Source organism: Colias philodice, chromosome 7 (genome assembly GCF_061535455.1).
Source record: "Colias philodice isolate Cphi_HAF_F1 chromosome 7, ilColPhil1 Martin Lab GWU primary, whole genome shotgun sequence".
NCBI lineage: Eukaryota > Metazoa > Arthropoda > Insecta > Lepidoptera > Pieridae > Colias > Colias philodice.
The window spans coordinates 24,148-48,717 of NC_143092.1; the positions used below are offsets into that span (position 1 = coordinate 24,148).

At 40.5% G+C, this 24,570-nt stretch overlaps 1 protein-coding gene across 4 annotated transcripts in view; it reads left to right on the plus strand.

Annotated features, from left to right (window-relative positions):
- The first annotated feature begins 1,628 nt into the window (after positions 1-1,628).
- The window catches only part of LOC149486859 (potassium voltage-gated channel protein eag-like), a 28,390-nt gene continuing 5,448 nt past the window's right edge, over positions 1,629-24,570 (plus strand). The window contains exons 1-14 of one of the 4 annotated variants that reach the window (XM_089697165.1): positions 1,629-1,760; positions 4,426-4,551; positions 6,180-6,300; positions 7,154-7,266; positions 7,616-7,747; positions 7,826-7,956; positions 8,988-9,383; positions 10,084-10,507; positions 11,338-11,537; positions 13,573-13,825; positions 15,706-15,917; positions 17,898-18,323; positions 18,910-19,215; positions 22,766-23,050. In XM_089697165.1, the coding sequence (XP_089553291.1) occupies positions 4,473-4,551; positions 6,180-6,300; positions 7,154-7,266; positions 7,616-7,747; positions 7,826-7,956; positions 8,988-9,383; positions 10,084-10,507; positions 11,338-11,537; positions 13,573-13,825; positions 15,706-15,917; positions 17,898-18,323; positions 18,910-19,215; positions 22,766-23,050 (3,078 nt within the window). In that variant the 5' untranslated portion in view covers positions 1,629-1,760; positions 4,426-4,472. Of the gene's footprint in view, positions 1,761-2,870; positions 3,283-4,425; positions 4,552-6,179; positions 6,301-7,153; positions 7,267-7,615; positions 7,748-7,825; positions 7,957-8,987; positions 9,384-10,083; positions 10,508-11,337; positions 11,538-13,572; positions 13,826-15,705; positions 15,918-17,897; positions 18,324-18,909; positions 19,216-22,765; positions 23,051-24,570 lie in introns of those variants that run through there. The other 3 variants (XM_089697164.1, XM_089697167.1, XM_089697166.1) reach the window with 3 other exon arrangements.

Sequence of the window (24,570 nt, forward strand, 5' to 3'; positions counted from 1 at the left end):
CACTGCTGCTGTCATTGAATACAAAAACGGAATGACAGTGAGTATCGCAATAGATCGCAAATAGTAGCACCATCAGTTGATGATTGTTAGTTACACCTTAATCAGGCAGGAGTGGGTTTATAAGCCCAAAAATATTGAGGATTTGATCGAATGTTGTTTTCGGAAGATTTTAAGATTGGTCGTTTTTATGATGAAATTCGGTGAGTGTTTTCTTTTCACGGGATTGCAGTAATATAAACTCCTAACAATCACGGCGACTACCGTATGTTTTACATCGAGAATAAATGTTTAATGTTTCACTAATGACGCGGAAATGGGATCGTGAGTAACAAACCGGATGTTTACGAACCCCTGAACTTCCACTCTTAAGAACATGTTGTTCCGTTTATGTTCAAAACCACCACGCACTGTACAATGTTATCACATACGGTGAATATGTAGTAGACCATTGAAAAGTTACATTTGGGGTTGCGTTTTTTAGAGGACGCAATTTTATTTTTGTGATGTGTAGGGGGGGTCAGTGTGCAGCTAAAACCAAGTTTGTGGGGTCGCCACCCTTGTCCCACGGCCGCCATCTTGAAAATAGCGGTTGAAATGGTTCTTAAGATATATCTCTTAAACTATTTATCTGATAAAAAAATTGTTAACATTATTCGTTGCAAATTAAATTCTCTACAACTTTGATCCAGTAACTTTTTGTCGTAGAACTATAAATAAAAAAGTTATAAGCGAAAATGTTCAGAAATTAGAGCTATTTATATTTCTCACCAAACCTTTTTTTATCATTTTACGAAAGAATGATATCAGACCATTTTTGTAGATTATTTTTCGAGGAATAACTTTTATATACAACATTTTTTCATTAAGTAAATAGATAAGGTTTTACAGCGCTCCGAAGTAAGTACTATTTTTCAGTACCCTTAACTATACAGTATACATATATTATGTGTGTACTTATAATAATTTGTTATCAGTAATAGTTTTTTTTTGTTATTATAGTATTTTTTATAATTAATTTTGCAATATTATTAATTATTGAATCTTTTCCCCACCACCCAGGAGGTAGAGTCTGGAAGCGCGTTTTTTTAAGTCGAAAAGCAGGTCTGAAATGTTATGCAGTGTGTTTCCATTGTTCTGGAGTCTGGGAAAAGAGCCAATAGCCAATATACGTATAGTTAAGAGTACTGAAAAATAGTACTCACTTCAGAGCGCTGTAAAACCTTAGCTATTAACGTAATGAAAAAATGTTGTAGGTAAAAGTTGTTTCTCGAAAAACAAACTACAAAAATGGTCTGATATCATTTCTTCGTAAAATGATAAAGAAGAGTTTTATTGAAAAATATAAATAGCTCTAATTTCTGAACATTTTCGCTTATAACTTTTTTATTTGTAGTTCTACGACAAAAAGTTGCCGGACCAAAGTTGTAGAGAATTTAATTTGCAACGAATAATGTTAACAATTTTTTTTATCAGATAAATAGTTTAAGAGATATATCTTAAAAACCATTTCAACCGCTATTTTCAAGATGGCGGCCGTAGGACAAGGGTGGCGACCCCACAAACTTGGTTTTAGCTGCACACTAACCCCCCCTACACATCAGAAAAATAAAATTGCGTCCTCTAAAAAACGCAAGGTAGGCCAAAAAAATGTAAAATTTCAATGGACTATAGGTATAACAAAAGATTGCAACGATACTGGATGGCCACTTCAAAATCTTGATTGAAATATTTTGAAATGAAAGTGTGATCTCATATTAAGAGTGAGTATAAAGCAAAATTACCAATCTTCTATTAGATGATACGTGTAATATTCAAGACAAGACAATACGGTGTACGGTGTACCGACAGACATTGTCCAGTCTTAGCGCGAATTGTTTGAAGCTTATGTAGTCGTTAGATTCCTTAGGTAAGTACTCTTTTTTATTAGCGCAAAGAGTAGTGTAAAAAAGTCCGAGTGGTGTTTTGCTCATTGAAAAACTATGCCTACACGCGTACGGGCTACGGCGTAGCCAGACTTATTCTTTTTGAGCGTGGATGCGAGTGTAGTTTTTATCAAGTTGTAATTGTACTTGTATGTGGCCGACGTAGCTGTTGCGTACAACGACTTGCTTTCACTTAGATAATTACCTGCTTAAAAGACATAACTATAAGTCTGAGGTTAAAATTTTTAGACCGTAGGTATACAGGGTGTCCCACTGTTGGTACCTATACTAAGCTCAAATGAGGTTATAGTTTGGCATACGCTGAGTTGGTAAAAAATACTTATAAAATTCCAGACGCATTTTTTTTCAAATAGTTGAATTCTTAAGACTCTATGTGTACACCCATAACAAGCAACCCGCCCAACTTTGCCACCAGCACGTGAGCTATCGTTTAAGATTATGTTTTCATAGACAAAATGCTCATATTAGCGAAGCGGTATATGCCGGCTGCGCGAAGCTAGAGAAGAAAACATGGATTCTGAGGAAAAATTTAGCAAAAAAATAATGACGTAATTTTGTTGCTTAAGTGTTTTTTTCGTGATCAGTGTATGCAAAACTTGGAGGACGTCGATATTGAGTAAAATTAAGAATTTGTATCATGAAAAAAAACCACTGCAGGCTCACGAACAGTACTTGGTTATATCCGACGCTAGTGACCGTGTTAATCGCTCTAAGTGCATTATTTGTCATGGTATGGTTTCGGTGCGATCAAAGCTGAGGTGACGATGCGGGTCGCGACAAACTGTCAAATAGCGAAACTCGATATGAAATTCGCAAACGTAGGTAAGTGACGAATCAGTGGAACCCAAGTAGCGGGCGCGCGTGCGCGGTGCGGGGTGAGCGGGGGGGCGGGGCGGCGCGCGGCGGCGGCGGCAGTCGCGCAGCGAGCGCTCGCAGCGAACCGCGCTGCGCCCCGCACGCCCGTGATGCGAGCAGCGCGCCCGAGCCGCCCGCGCCGCGCCACCGCCGCCTCCGGCCGGCCCTCGACTCTGTCCCGCATTCGAGCTCTTGCGAACTTCGACCGAGTCCCGGAGCAGCGCCGCAGCGGTAACGCGGAGAGTGTGGGAGTGCAGAGCGAGCGTCGACGGCGAGTCTCACGTAAACACTATCGATCGACGACTCCGGTGCACGTTGAATCATGAAAACATATTCGTTTCCGGCCGCGCCAGGACCCAGTGCGTGCCGCGAGCCACTCGATCGATTCGAGTCCTCAGCCCTCGAGTGCGGCTGTGAGCGAGCCGAGTTCCATACGTCGTCTCTGTGCGATCTGCGAACCGATTCATGTGCCTAATTAAGTTACGTAAGTGATAGCTGACAGTGGTTCCCTGTCGCGTTAAAAGTAAACAAAAATAAACTTATTATAGGATCTATTTTATTATATCACCCAATAACCAACCATCTCTTCGTCACCCTTTATTTAGGACATCTTGAGACTAAGAACTTATTTGTATCTTCGAGGTACCCTTACAAAAGGAATGTAGGTACATATTGGTTAGCTACATGACACATTTTATGCTAACTAGAGCTTAGTTCCCTTTTTTGTAATGATAAACACAAAACATAATACATAATATTGCTTATAACTGATACTATACAGACGCTAGGATGCTATATAAGTATATATAGCGTAGCGTTTTATAAATTATACCTGAAACCTATGTGTTGCATATGATTTTGCCGCATTGAGGTCAATTAGCTCTTTATTTTCTCATCACATAAAATTTGTTAAGAATGGTGATATTAGTCAAGTCATTTGGCAAAATGCCATTTGGGTCCTAATTTGCCTGACTAAATAATATACCTACTTCATGTCTAATCGGTCATAATACCTACTTAATTATTCATAATTATAAGACTAATAAATAAGTGCTCACTTAATTAAATAGGTACGGTTCTTCTTTGTATCCCAAGAATGTTATAGGCTTAACTGATTAATAATTTAACTGATTAACCTCATATAAACACAAAATAGTGCATTGATAAATAGCCATCCATGATCACCTCTTGTGAAGTTACGAGGCTGGAACAATGCGAGGCTGTTGTTGAGGCGCGCTGTAGCGCCACTTCACTGGAGGGCCTTTATACTTCGAAACACATCTGAAGCTTCCCTAAGCCGAGTTCAATGCTCTTTTGATACTAAGGTCTACTTAGTTTACCTCTTTTGTTCGTTTACTATTATAATGTCTTGTAGTTTTTAAAGGATTAATAAAGAATTAAGAAATACTTAATACAAACAAGGAAATGAATGAGTAAATAAGTTCAGCCACATATTGTAAATACAAAATATTTTACTTTATTTTTGTAATTCAATTCGACAGCTCCTCTGGGGCAACTATTTGCGTGCGCTCGGGTTCGATTCCCATTGGAAAAGGTCTCAAATCTGTAGCCTGGTGGGCTGGTGCGGCTAATTGGAACGCGACTGACGAGACACGTGGTGCCGCAGGATGCCCGCCGCGCGAGTCGACTGACGGCTGGCTGCAGTGAGGCGGCATGCCGGGCGGCCGCCGGGGGCTCGTGGCCCCTCAGAACACCTTCCTCGAGAACATCATCCGCCGCTCCTCTTCTCAGCGTCAGTATCCACCTTCCTAATTTATTATCGCGTATTAGTATTAGTGCACTCGTCACTTGGTTTAGATACCTACCTATATTATAATATTATTAAATTCAAATTCATGTATAGGTAGGTACTACTTTACTAAAAATAGCTAAGTATATACTACTTTACCAAAATTAAAAATATGTTACGGGCAACGTAATTAACTGGGCTTTATTAATAAGGACTGCCCATTATTAATTATTTCCGACGGCTGTCGTGGTCCATATTATAATAAGTAAGTGTTTGAGATAGCTTGAATTTATCACTTGGACCGGGCAGTATGAATAATTCCCTACTTGCAGCCGGTCAATGTGAGAAATTGGACCGCGACTGAGGCGACGGAGCCCCGCGGGGCTCCTAATTCTAGGTGCTTAAAAAAATAGTAACCGAACCTAACTCACCCCAACAAACTTATAGTCGTTATAAAAACACTTCAGTTCAATGCAATGTAAAGAAATACAATGTATTACTTTGGTCAAAATAGGATGGGCTTTATTTAATGAACGGGAAAAGTGTCATGCTATTTTAATCCCGCTATAAGCTTTATTTGTATCGATGTAAAAGCAACACAAAACAATATTATATGTTCAACAGATAATAAGAAAAATATTATGTTAAAATATTTAACTCGATGAATAAGATTATCTCCACTTACCTCCGAAAATTATTTGATAATTATTTTACATACAGAGGAGTCGCTATAGCAAAGATTTAAGCGGATTTGTAATGCTTTAAGGATATGCGAGATATCGAATTCGAGATTCCCTCCGGGAACATACTTTACCTACTCATTCATAAAACATGTCTGAAAACTCGTGTCGAAACGTTACGCAATAGTTAATGCATTTGTTGTTACATGGGGTGACATCAGACATGGGTTACATTGGTTGAGTGGATGAATCATCCTCTTACTGCATCGATGCAACAACGACTTTCGGCTCGGAACAGGTTGCCCTATATTACAAACTAGCTTTCGCCCGCGACTCCGTCCGCGCGGATGTCGGTCTTCGCGTGGATGGTTTATTTCTCCATTTTGATAACTCTGACAATGACATCTTATAAATATCTATTGGACCCAAATACGGCTAGGCCTATAATAATACGCAACGTGTTCGCGGTTCTACAGAACAGCGTCTATGGATAAAACTGAAAAATTAAGATTAATTTTTTTTCTACGTATTTTTCCAGGATAAAAAGTATCCTATTTTACGCCCAGGATAATAAGGTATAATTATACCAAGTTTCATCGAAATCGAACCGGTAGTTTTCACGTGAAGTCTTCACATACAGACAGACAGACAGACAAAAATTTTTTTAATCACATATTTGGGTTTGTTATCGATCCAGTAACACCCCCTGCTATTTATTTTTTCAATATTTTCAATGTACAGAAATGACCCTTCTACAGATTTATTATATGTATAGAATAGATTACAATATTGTTTCAAGATAGCTTTATACGAGCGTTAGCCTTTGTGTAACATTTGGAAAGGAGAACATAGTTAGGTAGTAAAGTTAGCTACAATTTTGGCGGCAAGCACAATTCGTATATGAAATAATAAAAGCGGGACACGTGACGAAGCTCGGTTGTCTGTCAACAGCAGACAGCAGCTTCCTGCTCGCCAACGCGCAGATCGTGGACTACCCCATCGTGTACTGCAACGAGACCTTCTGCAAGATGAGCGGCTACAACCGCGCCGAGGTCATGCAGAAATCTTGCAGGTACGTCCGTTATTTCGTACCGAGTACGCTACCTACAGACATACATCCATCAAAAAAATTTCATCACATTAAAATATTTATATACTAGCTGTGCGGTGTGCCCCGCGTTTTTACCCGCACTGCTCAGCTCCTAGTGGTCTTAGGGTGATGATATATAGGTGATAAAGCCTATAACCACCTATAACCTTCCTCGATAAATGGCTATCTAGCACCAAAAGAATTTTTGAAATCGGGCCAGTAGTTCCTGAGAAGATAGATTAGCGCGTTCTAACAAACAAACTCTTCAGCTTTATAATATTAGTATATAGATTTATACATAATATTATACTAGGTATTTACATTATATTATAGCCATATCATGAATTGCCGGTTGTGATCACACGAAAATGTCAAATATCGTTCAATAAGCCTTTACCGTTTTTGAGCGTAGGTAAGTCGTAACATACCTACTTATAGATACAGTAAGTGCTAATTATTGAACTATGTTGTAAAAAACTGTGTTTTAGAATAATAATTATTTTATAGCATACAGTTAAGTTCGTTTGATTTCTGTGTATTTAGGTACCTAGTACCTACATAGTACATTGTCAAAAATTTGCCTTCTTCAAAATTTTCAAAATAAAACGCGTAAAGAAATACGTATTTTAATCCTCAAGCAAATAATTCAGTCAAATAATATATTATAACGTCAATAATTGTAATACAGATATGTAATATGGCTGATGTAATAAACTTCTCTTCTCATATATATCTCTCTCTCTCTCTCTATAGGGTCTCAACAAGTGAAAGCGTGTGTTTTTTATCTTGAAGTTAACTATAAGGAATCATTGATTTATCAAAAATTGGTCCGCAGATGCACGTGGATGTACGGCGAACTGACGGAGAAGGAGGCGGTGGAGCGCGTGGACCGCGCACTGGACCACCACCTCACCGACCAGTGCGAGATTCTGCTCTACAAAAAGAACCGTAACCGACTGTGCCTTTTTTCATTTCGAAAATTTTAAATATTTGAAAACGTACAACTTTTGATTGGTTGAATGTTAACATTTGGTGAAATTGTTCGTTTTAATTACTTACGTGTCGTCATAAAACGTAACGTGTACGAGCGACCGGCGCACCGTAACGGGATATCCGGGTACTCTCGAGGGGATATCGTTTTGTTTCACTCGTGACTCGAGCCGTTTTATTCGTTCCGTTCGAGCTTTTAGGTAATTATTATATTAACCGCACTATAAGAAGAAAAAAATCCATAAACAAACATTTACACCAGAGAGTATACTAGGAATGGCGTCAATTCGAATTCGGTTCGCTTCAGGGACGCCGCTGTGGCTGCTGGTGCACGTGGCGCCCATCCGCAACGAGCGCGAGCTGGTGGTGCTGTTCCTGCTCACGTTCCGCGACATCACGGCGCTCAAGCAGCCCATCGACGCGGACGACCCCAAGGGAGGTGGGTGTGTCCCCCCGGCCCCCCGCCCCGCCCCGCCCCGCCCCCCGAGCGCCCCACTGAGCGTGCCTTGTGTCGCAGGTCTGTCCAAGTTCGCGAAGCTGGCGCGGTCGGTGACGCGGTCGCGCTCCGTGCTGGTGTCGGCGCTGCCCGCGCTCAAGGAGCCGGCGCGCCAGAGCCACCTCGCGCATGTCAGTACCACCGCACCGCATGTAAACACGCACCTTCTGTCCGCTCGTGCCGCGCCCGCGCGCCTGGCGCCGGCCGCCCGCCGCCCGCCGCCCGCCGCCCGCCGCCCGCCGCCCGCCGCCCGCCGCCCGCCGCCCGCCGCCCGCCGCCCGCCGCCCGCCGCCCGCCGCACAGCTGCACACCGCACGGCGCCGCCTGCGGCAGGCGCGCGGGCGTCGGCCTATTCAGCGGGACCGAACATCGCTAGATGGATCTTATTTCATTGTCAATAATTCGTTGCACTTACACATATTTTGTAGTGATGTAATTCAGACAGAACGTTTAGTTATACCTTGTTGTACGTCGCAAACTATACCAGTCGGTTGCAAAAAAGTGACATATATACCGGGTCCAGCTATGTACGATCCTTGCTAGTTTAAGTTCATAGATTATTCTAAAATAATAAAAATATTAAGGAGAAGTTAGGTATCGTTAGCGGCTAGTGACACTACCTACAGCACTCTAAACGCAATTCTTCCTGAGCTTCCAGATAGCGCACCCCGCTCTTCAGAAACTCTAATAGCACTCTGTACTTATACTTTTCATTTGTAACTCAATAATAATTGTCTGACGTGACGTGGCTCTAAAACATCGACCGCCAATAATCGTGAGTATTCTCTTCATAATATACCTGAGCACAATTTTCTTCAGCTTTAATCTAAACACACAATCAATTATCCCTTTTACTGCTCTTTTCTATTCACTTATTCACACGGATTCATTATTTTACCAAATTTTTGTTACAATATCATAACGCTATTATTTTTAGGCACCGTAATGGACTCGTGCACCGGATATTTGTAAACAAATGTAATAAGTAATAACACTAGCGAGAACAAAAAACGATATCGCTAAAGCTGTGCGCTAAAAAGGGCTGATACGAATAATAAAGTAGTTAATATGATAAATTTTCAGCGGAGGTATGCACGGCCAAATAAATTATAAGAATGTATCGAGCCATTTTGAACGCACAGTTTTATTGCGATATCGCTGGAAGCAAGGCCCCGTGCCGCAGGTGATGTCGCTGTCGGGCGACGTGCTGCCGCAGTACCGCCAGGAGGCGCCGAAGACGCCGCCGCACATCCTGCTGCACTACTGCGCCTTCAAGGCCATCTGGGACTGGATCATCCTGTGCCTCACCTTCTACACGGCCATCATGGTGCCGTACAACGTGGCCTTCAAGAACAAGACGAGCGAGGACGTGTCGCTGCTCGTCATCGACTCGATCGTGGACGTGGTGTTCTTCATCGACATCGTGCTCAACTTCCACACGACGTTCGTGGGGCCCGGCGGCGAGGTGGTCAGCGACCCCAAAGTGATCCGCAAGAACTACTTCAAGTCCTGGTTCCTGATCGACCTCCTCTCTTGTCTGCCTTACGACGTCTTCAACGCCTTCGACCACGACGAAGACGTGAGTGTTTCGTTTGCATTATTTACGAGCAGTGGACACACTTTTATTAAATTCTAGTGGCGGACTGTAAAGGTAGAACTGCCTTTATTCTCGATCAAAGCTTAAATTTTTTTTTTATCTTTTTATGATATAAAAAATATGAGTGCTTAAAAAACCTCTAATTATTTTCTGTTTGATACTGAACTGTTTTCGATTGTGTATGACCGTGAATTGACTTCTATTTCTTTTGAACAAGGTGTAAAATGCAAGTGCATTGTTTAGGGCTCTTAAGTCTTACGATTCAGTGATTCGGGTGTTTTTGGAAATACGACAATTAGCGAAGATCTGCAGGTGCATTATTAATTTTGGAGTACTGTAAATTGAATAGCGATAAAAAATTATCATGACATAGATCGAAGTCGGTGCCAAGCACTAAGCACTTAGTATTAAGGCCGTGCACCGACATCAAACCTATTTAGTAAATAGCACATCTAAATAATATGTAGTAATTAATAATATCAATTCTTTATTAATTATTTTTACTTTTCCTTTTTTGAAGTGGGTTTTTATTTTACGTAGGTAGTTATTTTTATGACTAGCAACACTTAAAATTGTATTCAGATTTCATACTTTACACTATCGATTCAGCTTTTCTTTGATACGCCGGGGCTGAGTCCGCCACCGTTCAGCTTGCATGAACCAATATCGGTTGGGGTCGCAGGGCATCGGCAGCCTGTTCAGCGCGCTGAAGGTGGTGCGCCTGCTGCGCCTGGGCCGCGTGGTGCGCAAGCTGGACCGCTACCTGGAGTACGGCGCCGCCATGCTCATCCTGCTGCTGTGCTTCTACATGCTGGTGGCGCACTGGCTGGCGTGCGTGTGGTACAGCATCGGCCGCTCCGACGCCGACTCGGGCCTGCAGTACTCGTGGCTGTGGAAGCTGGCCAACGTGACGCAGAGCCCGTACTCGTACGTGTGGTCTAACGAGTCGGACGGGCCCGAACTGGTGAACGGGCCCTCGCGCAAGACCATGTACGTTACCGCGCTCTACTTCACCATGACGTGCATGACCTCCGTGGGCTTCGGCAACGTCGCCGCCGAGACCGATAACGAGAAGATCTTCACCATCTGCATGATGATCGTGGCAGGTGCCGGAACTCTTCTGTTATTAGCCGGAGCACGCCGCGACCCCCGCGCAGCTCCCCGCGGAGCTGCCTCGGGGGCCGCGCTCCCCTCCCGCTCCCTCCCGCTCCCTCCCGCTCCCTCCCTCTATCTCCCCCTACCTCCCACTCCCTCAGGTAGTTATCATTAATTATTATGTTGCTCACGTTACTTTAGCTAGATTTTATTACGTTTTGTATTTTTTTTTATTTACACGCACTATACTTTTCATTTTAATTTTATTTTGGAAGTTTACTTGGTCACTATTAGATAATTAATCGTTAAACTCCACCTAGACAATCGAGATTATGTAAATTTTTTATCGACTAATATAATAAAAAACAAAAAAATTAACATAGACTAGGTTGTCTACAATTTTAAGTTCTTACCGTTTTATTTTAAATAGAATAAATCGATTCGCACCGTTCATAGTAGTGGTTTTCATTTGCCGTCCCGTCAGCACTCCAGCCTCGCACCCCTCCCCCGTGCAGGCCCACGAAGCGTCGCACGCGCCGCGCCCTGCCGCTCCTGCCGCTCCTGCCGCTCCTGCCGCTCTGCAGTGGGCACAGCACGACCGCCCGACGCATGAACGGAACTAAACCAGGAGCGACAGGGACTCGCGGCGCGACTCCATTTGAGCGTAACGTCATCGTCTCGATTCACGAGTGCTCGCCTTGCAATGACTAATTTTAGTTAGATTAGCGCAAACGATGCAAAAGTTAACGGGAACGTCGTTTTCCCCTTAACTTTTTCCTCGTCGGCCGAGCCTCGCCTCGAAGCGTGCGGAGTTAACGGAGTAGGTTTTCGCCACCGGCAGCCCTGCTGTACGCGACCATATTCGGGCACGTGACGACCATCATCCAGCAGATGACGTCGGCGACGGCCAAGTACCACGACATGCTGAACAACGTGCGCGAGTTCATGAAGCTGCACGAGGTGCCCAAGGCGCTGAGCGAGCGCGTCATGGACTACGTCGTCTCCACCTGGGCCATGACCAAGGGCCTCGACACGGATAAGGTTCGTTTTGCGTCTGCCAAAGGGCTTATTGACATTATTTTTTTCATTCCGTCCGCTAACTTGACGTTGCGACTGTTCAGTAGAATGGTGAAAATAAAAGTATTTTTTTGATAACATGTTAAAAAGTCATATGCCTAACTAAACTATTCGTTAAAATTATAATTAGACAATATAAGATATAGGTGACGATACAGTCACGTCATTGAGTAAGGCGACGATTTTGGTATCTTTGAATCTTGCCAAAGAAGCTTCACTTCTGACACGTGTGCTCGGCACACACGCTCTTTTTTTTTAATTGTTATTGTACTGATCGATGCATTAAACGAATCGAGCTCATGATAGACAGTAGGTCAATGATATTATATATAGAAACAAGAGGTAGATACGTCATCAACGCACCAAAACTGATTCCGTGAATTGGTCCTATTTGGGACCAATGCAATCAGTCAGATTGTCACCGGTCCCAGTGAGCGCATGTGCCGATAGGTACATTAAAGTTGTCGAAAATGCCTTCCTGTGTGTTCAGAAAGTGCACGTATTCGTGCAAAAAAAATAAAAATAAAGAAAGATAAAGGAATATCATATCACAGCAAAATATATTAAATTATTACAGTTTAAGAGTAAAAATAACAATTTACAATTCTTTATTAATGACACTTGCTTGAAATAATGAAAGGGATAAAACATTGCTTCAATCACCAGTGTGACAAAGCTAGCGTACACTGTGTTCAAAGATTATCATGTAGATACGATTATTGAAAATAGAACGGTTATTTTATTAATTTCGATTTGGGTAAATACTTGATTAATTTTATATTTAAATCCACACAGTGCATATAATTAACAAATATATCTATTTATTATATACAATGAAATCGTGATGGCAAAAATGTTTGTTTGCAAAAATGATGTTGAATATACGTATACATTGAAGAAAAGATTATCGCTACTGACGAAAAAGGCTATTTGCTTTTCTGTAAATAGCTATTGAACATAAATTTTATTTGTGTTTTAGATTAAAAAGGCTTATACTTCATCCTTTCTTTTATTTCATACTTTTTTTTTCATCTAGGCACCACTATTATTATAATTATCCTACAAGTTGGAGTGATGACCTTGTACGGGTTTCGGGAACTGCCTTGAAACGAATAGCGTAAGATCGGTCCTTATGGAGTTCTATAAGGAGGACTATATGCAGTATGCTCAGCAGTGGGTGATTATCGGGTGAAATGATGATGACCGAAAACGAACACCACAGCTAGTAATAAATACTTAATACAGTTATATCTCCAAAAAAGTTTTTTATTTTTTTTTTCATTTTAATACGACATCATAATAATCATAAAATAGTAAATGAAATTGTCACATTTATTTACTTGTGCAGGAAACCTAACATCTATAACATTGAACCTTCTGTGTCGTTTATCTATGCCAATTACCATGGCAACTATTTGTTTATTTATATTTAATTGGTGAATTCTTATGACTTTTGCTTACACCTGCGCGGAAGTGACAAACTATCTTTGTCTTTTTTATTTATATCATTTTATTAGAGCCATCTCTCTTATACAGTCTGTCAATGTAATAAATTAAGTAAAATGAAAATTGTATTTGTGTGTGCCTGACACTGCATATGAAACATTTTTTTTGGATATATTGTGAGTATATAACGTATCTATACATAAAATATCATAGCAGTAGGTATTATAAATAAAACACTGGTGAATTTTGATCATATTTAAAATGGTCAAAATTCACTAGTGTTTCATTGCGACATGAAGCTAAGTTAAAAGTCTCGCGATTAGCAGATCAGGGCTGTCCACTAATCCACGATTATTGCGTTTCAATGACGACGATGTGGTCACGCGCATATTTAAGCGTCGTCGTCTATCGCTCCAAAAGTATTCGAGCGAGGGGTGAACGCGAAAAATCGACGAGATTCCTTTTCTAGGAACCGCATCGAAATTTCGACACGATTGTAACGATGTCACATGCGAAGGTCGAACGATATCGACCACCGCTCGGGTGTGCGCAGGTGCTGAACTACTGCCCCAAGGACATGAAGGCGGACATCTGCGTGCACCTGAACCGCAAGGTGTTCAATGAGCACCCCGCGTTCCGCCTGGCGTCGGACGGCTGCCTGCGCGCGCTGGCCATGCACTTCCACATGTCGCACTCGGCGCCCGGCGACCTGCTCTACCACACGGGCGAGTCCATCGACTCGCTGTGCTTCATCGTCACCGGCAGCCTCGAGGTCATCCAGGACGACGAGGTGGTCGCCATCCTCGGTGAGCTCCTTCGCCCCCGTGTCGCCGCTTATCTACATAATTTTGCGGCAAATAGAAATTTTCCCGACGTATAGAAATTTTCCTAACGTATAGAAATTTTCCAGACGTACAGAAATTTCTCAAACGTATAGAAATTTTCCTATCTTAAATTTTCCTTTCGTTTGGAAATTTTCCTGGCGTATAGAAATTTTTCTGGCTTATAGAATGCTGGCTTATAGAAATTTTCCCGACGTATAGAAATTTTCCTGGCGTATAGAAATTTTCCTGGCTTATAAACATTTTCCTGACTTATACAATTTTTCCTTATCTTTATAATTTCGCGGCAAAGAAAAATTTTCCTCACGTATAGAAATTTTCCTGGCTTATAGAATTTTTCCCTTCTCATGGAAATTTTCCTGGCTTATAAACATTTTCCTGACTTATACAAATTTTCCTGCGGCAAAGAGAAATTTTTCTCACGTATATAAATTTTCCTTGTTTGTAGAAATTTTTGCGGCAAAGAGATATTTTCCTCACGTATAGAAATTGTCCTGGCGTATATAATTTTTCCTGACTTATACAAATTTTCCTGACGTATATAAATTTTCCTGGCTTATAGAAATTTTCCCGTCTTATGGATTTTTCCTGACTTATAGAAATTTTTGCGGCAAAGAGAATTTTTCTTGACGTAATGAAATTTTCCTGGCATATATATTTTTTCCTGACTTATACAAATTTTCCTGACGTATATAAATTTTCCTGGCGTATAGAACTTTTCCCGACTTATGGATTTTTCCTGACTTATAGAAATTTTTGCGGCATCGAGAAATTTTCCGCACGTATAGAAATTTTCCTGGCGTATAGAAATTTTCCTGGCTTATAAACATTTTCCTGACTTAAACAATTTTTCCTATCTATATAATTTTGCGGCAAAGAGAAATTCTCCTCACGTATAGAAAAATTTTTCCTGACATATACAAATTTTCTTGGCTTATAAACATTTTCCTGACTTATACAAATTTTCCTGACGTATAGAAATTTTCCTGGCGTATAGAAATTTTCCCGACTTATGGATTTTTCCTGACTTATAGAAATTTTTGCGGCAAAGAGAAGTTTTCCGCACGTATAGAAATTTTCCTGGCTTATAGAATTTTTCCTGACGTAAAGAAATTTTCCTGGCGTATACATATAATGTTTCCTGACTTATACAAATTTTCCTGACGTATAGAAATTTTCCTGGCTTATAAACATTTTTCTGGCTTATAGAATGCTGGCTTATAGAAATTTTCCCGACGTACAAAAATTTTACTGACGTATAGAAATTTTCCTGTCGTTTGGAATGCTGGCTTATAGAAATTTTCCCGACGTATAGAAATTTTCCTGGCGTATACAAATTTTCCTGGCTTATAAACATTTTCCTGACTTATACAATTTTTCATTATCTTTATAATTTCGCGGCAAAGAGAAATTTTCCTCACGTATAGAAATTTTCCTGGCTTATAGAATTTTTCCCTTCTCATGGAAATTTTCCCTGCTTATAAACATTTTCCTAACTTATAAAAATTTTCCTATCTATATAATTTTGCGGCAAAGAGAAATTTTCCTCACGTATAGAAATTTTCCTTTTTTATAGAAATTTTCCTGGCTTATAAAAATTTTCCTGATGTATAGAAATTTTCCTGGCGTATAAACATTTTCTTGACTTATACAAATTTTCCTTATCTATATAAATTTTCCTCCTCCTCTCCTCAGTCTACACGGACTGAGGAGAGCGAGGCGACGAGTCACTCGGTGTTAAATCCGAGTGAAACACGCTCGCCTGGTATTATATTATTATTGCAGTGTGCAGCTGCCATTGAACATACACACAGCTGTCGCTCACGTACCGCCGACGGTTGCAGGCAAGGGCGACGTGTTCGGCGACTCGTTCTGGAAGGACAGCGCCGTGGGGCAGTCGGCCGCCAACGTGCGCGCGCTCACGTACTGCGACCTGCACACCATCAAGCGCGACCGCCTGCTGGAGGTGCTCGACTTCTACCAGGCCTTCGCCAACAGCTTCGCGCGCAACCTCACGCTCACCTACAACTTGCGCCATCGACTCATTTTCCGAAAGGTTACTCGCGAACTTCTTTGTGATCCCGTATCTGTTCTTTCGTTTTTCCGTATCGTTTATTTACCGTACGGATCGAATTATAATAACATATTTTTTTATTTGGTCCGCTAACTAGACATTCCAACATTTAGAAAATAGTGAAAATACAATCGCAATTTTTGTGATGTTTTGGTTAGAAAAAAAATTTTGATTGTACTGACCGATGCATTAAGTTAAAATTAAGTTAAAGATCTTACGATTATGAATACGTTTACCATTTCTATCTATAATAAATTCATTCCACTGGTTTAACGAGCCTTTCCTCCATGGAATGGCAACCCCATCGTGTGAACTGCCCTTAATTATACAACTATGTAGTTAAGTCTACAGCCGATTTACCTGTGTATTGAAAGTATTCTATATCGATTTACCTCTATATTGAAAGTATGCCTACGCTTGGCTCAATTAGCATCGACCCAAGCGTAGGCAGCAGCCAAGTTTCTCGATTTGAAAACAAACAAAAAATTGGAAGTTTACGAGGATAATTAACTCTTTAGACCAGGGTAGAAGCCTTTAAAAATAATAAAAAAAGACGTGTGGCACTCGGGGACTGCCACGGTTAAGCTATTGCATGCTATGCCTTCAAGCCACACCTCCGTGCCCGTCCCCGTCGGAGTGGGAAGCGTGAGGTTTTTTCGTTACCGAATTTCTGGATTCGGTCGCCGCGCTCAAGGCCCGCGAAAGAAGCTATGCAATAGCTTAAAAGTGAAAAAAAAATCGCAGTAGGATGAAACCAATTAGAAAAGGAGGAAAATATGATAAAAATGTAATGAAAAAAAAATTACGGTCAATCCGAGTTCGGAAAGTGGGAGGGGGGGAGCTTTTAAGAGAAAAAATGGTCTCTCTCGATTTCCGACAAAACTACAAGTCCTACGGAAAAAAAGTTCAATGGCAAAGTTGTAGGTAATAAAAAGATCTACAACTTTTGTATTAACAACTTTTTCACATAACTTCAAAATTTAGGTGAAAAATTCAAACAACCAAGTGTTTGGTTTTTTATTTTTATTTAACTACTTCAAAAAATTTTTTTTCTACGAAATTTGATGGAAACTTACTTTATTATGTCTCAAATACACTGTAATTTATTTGATTGAAAATATTTATTTATTCGCCTTATTTCAACTTAAAACCAAAAAACAACCTAATTTTCAATCGAAAATTCTCCCGTCAAAATATGATCTTTTTGCAAAAACTTGGGGAGCCTTTTGTTCATTGAAATCTCTATTTTCTTATAGTGTAAAAAATAAATATTACCATAGTAAATGTTTTCAGGAAATGCATACAAACAGTGTGATAATGAGCTTTTACTAAATCAGGCACACTTCTCAAACTACCTGAAATATTTTTATCGTCATCATTTTGCTTTTGAATATGCTGTAAAATATTATACTTAGAACAGATAATTTTTTTTTTCTTTTGAAATATTACCGAAAAGCCGATATAAGAGAAAATATATTCGAGAAGTGTGCCTGATTTAGTAAAAGCACATTATCACACTGTTTGTATGTATTTCCCGAGAACATTTACTATGGTAATGTTTATTTTTTTACACTATAAGAAAGTATCTCTACTTTCTTATAGTGTAAAAGAGATTTCGAACTCGGATTGATAGTAATTTATTTTTCCTTACATTTTTATCATATTTTCCTCCTTTTCTAATGGGTTTCATCCTACTGCGATTTATTTTTTATTTCAAAAATTATCGGCACCGGTCTACTTCGTTATACTCACGATATTTTTCATATCTAAATTCATTACATTTAGTTTATTCGATAAATATTGTCATAATTATCGTAACTTTTCAAAGTATCGTTATAAATTTTACTCTCGTAAGCCGGCCGTTCGGGTATATACGTACAATATATAACCGGGATATAACCGACCCGTAATCTTAATCGTTCAGGCGACTTTTCGATAGGGCTGAACATTCGAAACCCTCAGGTGGCGGACGTGCGTCGAGAGCGCGAACTCATGGAGCGGCGGAAGCGCGAGCCGCAGCTCGAGCAGGCGCAGGACCACCTCGTGCGCAAGATATTCTCCCGCTTCCGGCGCGAGCGCAGCGTGGCGGCCGCGCCCGCGCCCGCGCGCGCCGCCCCGCTGGCGCCCCCCGCGCCCGCCGCGCCCCCCGCGCCCCCCGCGCCCGACGGCGAGCAGCCCGCCGGAGTGGCCGCGCCCGAGGCGGCGCCCGACGGGCGCGCGGCGGCGGCGCGCGGCAAGTGGGGCCGGCTGCTGGCGGGCGGCTCGCTGGACGCGGGCGAGGCGCCGCGCGCCGCCTTCGGCCGCTCGCTGAGCGCGCGGGACCGCGCCGCGCCCGCGCCCGCCCCCGCGCCCGACCCCGCGCCCGCCGCCAACACGCTCTCGCTGAAAGTAATCAGACTGGCTTTTTTGGTATTATTTACTTATTTTATTTAGGAATAATATGGGGCGTGTTTTTTAAAAACTATTTATTATTGAATAAAGTATTATGTGAACGCTCGCATTACGAGCTTCGATAATATTCCTTATAGTCGTTTGAATCGAGACACGTGACCGACGCGACGATGGTTCATAGAAACCTATGTTTATAAAATCAGATTTTGCGATTGAAAATTAGTTTTTTTTTGTATTAACTTGAAATAAGGCTAAAAAATAAATATGTTAAATTAAATATATTACAGGGTAGTCACTATTCGGGACATCGACTAATAAGCCGCACATCGTGATTATTTATATTTTATATTTGTCCGGTTCGTACACCTGGAAATGCTGCTGCTGATAATAAAACTAAACTGCTAAGATTATATTAAAATGAAAATGCTATGATATACAAAAAATGCTGATGATGCGCTCTGTACGGTTGCACCGTACAATATTATGTAACCAATTTACGTCTGGCGCGGTGGAGTCGAAGACAATAAATTATTTCTTTCTTTCTTTCTTCTTTCTTACATACCATACAATGTTTCGTTTTCAGGCAGCATTCACACGGAACCGCGCGAGTAGCGTGTTAGGAGCGGCAACGTGGCGGGAGGCCATCGACGAAGAGACCCCCGCTGCGGGCGCCAGCGTCACCACCGCGGCGGCCGTCAGCGCCGGCGGGCCGCCCGCCGCGCCCGCCGGCCCGCCCGCCGCGCAGCCCGCCGGCCCGCCCGCAGCGCCCGCCGCCGCGCCCCCCGCACCCGCCCCGCCCCCCGCGCCGCCCGCCGTCTCGCCGCACGACGCCGCGCTGGCGGAGCTGCGGCGAGACGTGCGCAACGAAGTACAACGACTACAACATAAGGTCATTTTTTGACGTGACAACGTCTTATAAATTGGTTTGCCGGGTGACACTTCAAGAAACTGCGTTACGCTCCGCTCACGTTATGCGCTCACAATGAGAGCGAGTGAGAGGCACGCGGGCATGGTTAGCACACCTAAGAGCGAGAGAGACAGGCATAAAAAGTCGTTGTCACGTAAAACTTTCGCCCGTATACCGTCTTTACAGGCAACCAATTTTTTATGTTTGTAATTTAAGCGATCGTAATATCTTACATATGATTTGATAATACTTACGGAAACATGGCTCAACAATAGTGTTTGCGATGCTGAAATTCTTAATGATAGGTACCAAATCTTCAGACGGGACCGATCCACTACTAGTAGTCGCAAAAATGACGGTGGTGGAGTGCTTATTGCTGTTTCTAAACAAATTAAAGCTTCACGCATCTGTTCCTTTGAAAGTGAGAGCGAAGATTTGTGGATAAAGATATCTACTAATCACAATAATTCCAGTAAAACTCTTTTTATATGCGCCGTTTATTTACCACCACCATTGACACTCCCTCAACTGGAATCCGAATTGTTTTCAATGAGTAAAGCTTTCACGAACATAGGGGACAGTAATGTCTTAATCGTCGGTGATTTTAATACGAGTAAACTTCTATGGGTCATACCCTCCACCCAACCTGAACGTCACTCAACGACCTCACTTATGGTGGATTCTAATTTGCTGTCTAGTTGCTTGAACGATTTTTTGGCATTACATAATTTGCGGCAGTACAATACAGTTTTAAACTCTGATGATAAAATTTTGGATTTAGTCCTCAGTAATATTGATTATGTTAAGACAGAACTAGCTTTATCAGCACTGACTAGGGTCGATTGCTATCATCCGGCTATTAATATTTTAGTAGACTTTCCCGTGCACAAATTTTTAAAAAGGAATAGAGTGGTGAAACTTAATTTCATGAATGCTGATTATGAAGTTATCAAAAGCAAACTTTATGAAATTGACTGGAATGCGGAATTAGCCACCATAAATAAGGTAGACGATATGGTAGAAAAGTTTTACTCCATTATTAATCATATTATTGAGGACAATGTTCCCAAAAAACATATGCACAAAAATTATTTGTATCCTGTTTGGTATGGTAAAAATTTAATAAAACTTTTAAAAGAAAAAGAAAAAATAAGAAAAAAATTTATGAAATATAAAAATCCTTTAGATAAACTGGAGTTTAACTTAGCGAGAACTCGATGTCATAACGAGATTAAGCTAAGCTACCAAAAATATCTTAAAAACGTCGAAGTTTCTTTTTTTTTTTTTTTTTTTTTTTATTGGTAATAGGGAAGCGCTTGACCACAATCTCGCCTGATGTTAAGCTGAGATGTGGTCTAAGATGGAACGCGCTTCCCTAGAAGGTACCTGTTCACTCTACGCTTGAAGACGCTTCTTTAAGTAATAATAATATAAAAGCTTTTTGGTCGTATATTTCCGCCAAAAGAAATTCTAAAGGTATAATACCGGAGGAAATGCTTCTTAATAATGTTGTTTATTCCTCTCCTGCAGATATATGTAGTGCCTTTGTTGAACACTTTTCTTCCGTGTATACCAAAAGTAATTGGATTAATTTAGTACAGCTTATAGATGAAACTTCTCCTCGAAATAATATTTTGGATAGAATTGTATTGGATAACGCCTCAGTGATAAAATCCTTTAGAAAATTGAATATCAATAAGAGCGCTGGACCCGATGGTATCCCTCCTGTTTTCGTTTCTCGTTGTGCTGATTGCCTTTCAGTGCCATTAAACATAATATATAATAAATCTTTAAATAGCGGTTATTTTCCCTCACAGTGGAGGACATCTAATATAGTTCCTATTCCTAAAAGCGGTGAAGCTAGAGATATTCAAAACTACAGACCCATTTCACTGTTATCTGTGTTTGCAAAATGCTTTGAATCGCTGATATACCCATATTTAACATACCACTTAAAGGCCGAATTAATACCTGAACAACATGGTTTTCGTAGTGGGATGTCTACCTTAACTAATCTGGTCACTTACACTGATGATTTGTGTGATGTTATTGATAGAGGTCAAGAAATAGATGCAATATATATGGATTTTAGTAAGGCATTCGATAAGGTGGATCATTCACTGCTGCTTAAAAAGTTGTCAAGGGTTGGTATTCATGGTCTAATGTTAAAGTGGTTTGCAACTTACTTAGGCAATAGAACGTCAAAAGTTACGGTTAATGGTTATGAATCGCAGCCATTTGTAGCTACTTCGGGTGTTCCCCAGGGCTCGCACTTGGGGCCTATTCTGTTTTTAATTTTTATTAATGATTTGTCCTATGAAATTAATCACTCAAAATTTATACTATTCGCGGATGACCTTAAAATATTCAAAAATATACATAATACAGAGGATGCTAAACTTCTTCAAGACGATCTAAATCGAATCTCAGAATGGACAGTATCTAATAAGCTACCGTTAAATATAAATAAATGCAAATTTATAAAATTTTCCAAAAAGTTGCGACCTCAACCATCTTCGTATTCCATAAATAATATCATCCTTGAGGAGATAACCCAAGTGCGAGACTTAGGAGTAACATTTGATAAAAAATTAGGTTTTATTCATCATATTAATAATATAGTAACGAAATCTCTAAAACTTCTTGGGTTTGTATGGAGAAATTGCAAAATGTTCAAAAGTGTGCTACCTATAAAAATTGTATATTGTTCATTAGTAAGATCTCTCTTGGAATATTGCTCACCAGTCTGGAATCCATCTTATCGATGTCACATAAAAAGACTTGAGTCTGTACAGAAAAAGTTTCTTTATCTACTTACTTTTCATCAGCAAAAACTTAAATCTTTAAAATCATACGACCTCAGATTAAACTTTTTTAAAATGGAAAGTCTTAAACATCGGAGATGGATGGCAGATCAAATGTTGTTATATAAAATTGTTACAAATTCGTATATTTGTCCTAATCTTCTATCAAAAATTAATATAGCTGTTCCAAGGAGATACTCTAGGAAAACCAATGTATTTTTTGTCAAAAGATATAGAACCAATTTAGGCTTCAACAGCGTCATTGCTAGAGTTTGTCGGGAACATAATAGATTATTTAACAGCACTAAAGTTGACATCAACTTTCTTAGTTTGTTTGCATATAAAAGCGTTTTACATAAAAATTATACTGATGAGAATAATGTTTTCTGATTAGAATTTATACTACGATTAGAAGCTATAATTTGATACAACTCAAAAATGCATGTTGTATTTGCCTGTAATTGGATCTACATCTTGCTATGCATGCTAATTTATGTCACATACTCAAAATATATTATAAATATAAGATGTACATCTGTTGGCAAATCAAATAAATAAATAAATAAATAAATAAATCTTCTTATACAAATAAAATAAAATATCGTTATTGAATTAATATTAATAAATTCTAAAATCTTAATTATTTTTTAGTTTTTGAAGTCGGTTTTTTTAACCAATTTATTGATGCCCGTCGTGTCGGTCTAACGTGATTATTATTTTTACCATAGCTAGCGAGGGTAGAAGAGCTCCTCACTATGTTAGCGACGCGGCTCGGAGCGGACCCCAACAATGACTCGAGTCTCGACGCGTCCGCCGAGCGGACGGAACGGACGGAGCGGACAGACAGAGCGGACCGGGCGGACAGGCCGGACCGGACGGACCGAGCGGACAGGCCGGACCGCGCCGACAGGCCGGAGCGCGCCGACAGGCCGGACCGGGAACGGGACAGGAGCGAGCGCGGCGACCGCACGGACAGGATAGACTCGGCTGGGGCCAGGAAACGACGCTCAAAGGTTTTATTTACAATATGTGTGTTTATTTATATTTATCAAGTATTTGATAGTTTCTGAATAAAATTGAACTCGTTTTGTTTTTTCCTTGTAAGACTAGAGCCGACTCACTCATATTGGGATTCTATATAATAATGATAATAATTGTGTGGAAGGATTCCTTCCAGGGGCACATTCCGAAAGTATATTTCGTTATTATTCACTAGATTTCCGCCCGCGGCTTCGCCCGCGTTTTCAAAGGAAATCCCGCATAGTTCCCGTTCCCGTGGGATTTCCGGGATAAAACCTACCCTATGTGTTAATCCAAGTTACCTTCTATATGTGTGCTAAATTTCATTGTAGTCGGTTCAGTAGTATTTGCGTGAAAGAGTAACAAACACATGACACACATATCCTCAAAAACTTTCGCATTTATAATATTAGTAGGATTAAAACTGCTTTTTTTTTCTTTCTCTCTGATTATTTTTTTTATCAAATTAAATAAATAATAATATTACCTTCACAATCGCCTAATAACGGCTCAGAGCAATTACTCCAGTCAGTCAAGACAATCAATTCACAATAATTCCAAAAGTATTCAAACTACGGTCAAGTGAATGGGAAGACAATAAATCTCATTTTGCAACCTTGTCCGCAGTCCAGAACAATCTTAAAATTGCAATTAATTTTTTTTTTGCTGTATGATCGTGGAAAAAATTTCATATTATGTATTAAAATTGCAACCAATCTGAGTGTACGGAACTTATGGATTTTTGCTGACTTATAGAAATTTTTGCGGCAAAGAGAAATTTTCCTCACGTATGGAAATTTTCCTGGCTTATAGAATTTTTCCTGACGTAAATAAATTTTCCTTGTTTATAGAAATTTTCCAGCTTATAGAAATTTTCCCGACGTATGAAAATTTTCCTGACTTATAGAAATTTTTCCTGACTTATTCATTCCATTTAAAGACGTATCCACCGGTGGTAGAGAACGGCCATGGTATAATACCGAATGTAGACGAGCTGAACAACGGAAACACGAAGCATATCGAATCTGGGCCGATGCTAGAGCACGTAAAGACCCTGACATCACAAGCAAAAAGAGAGAATTCAACAAAGCTGCTAAATCCTTCAAAAGAACGCTTAAAAGATCTCGCGTTGATCGGATCAGGCAAATTGGGGACAAGCTTATTTCTTACCCTTCTGGGTCCAAAGCTTTTTGGTCCCTTGCAAAAGCAGTTGAAGCTAATTTCTGTAAGGCGTCTCTACCACCATTGCAGAAACCTGACGGTGCACTTGCTCATACTGCAAAGGAAAAAGCGGATCTCTTTGCAAATCTCTTCGCTAATAATTCCCGTCTGGACCCTAGTAATAAGCTACCACCTTCTCTACCTCACTGCGGTCAAAATATGCCTGAATTTCGCATCACTCAGAGAGAAGTTCTTAAAGCTCTCCAAAGTCTAGACGTGAATAAAGCAAGTGGACCTGACGGTATCCCTGCTGTGGTACTAAAAAGTTGTGCTCCTGAACTTTCACCGATAT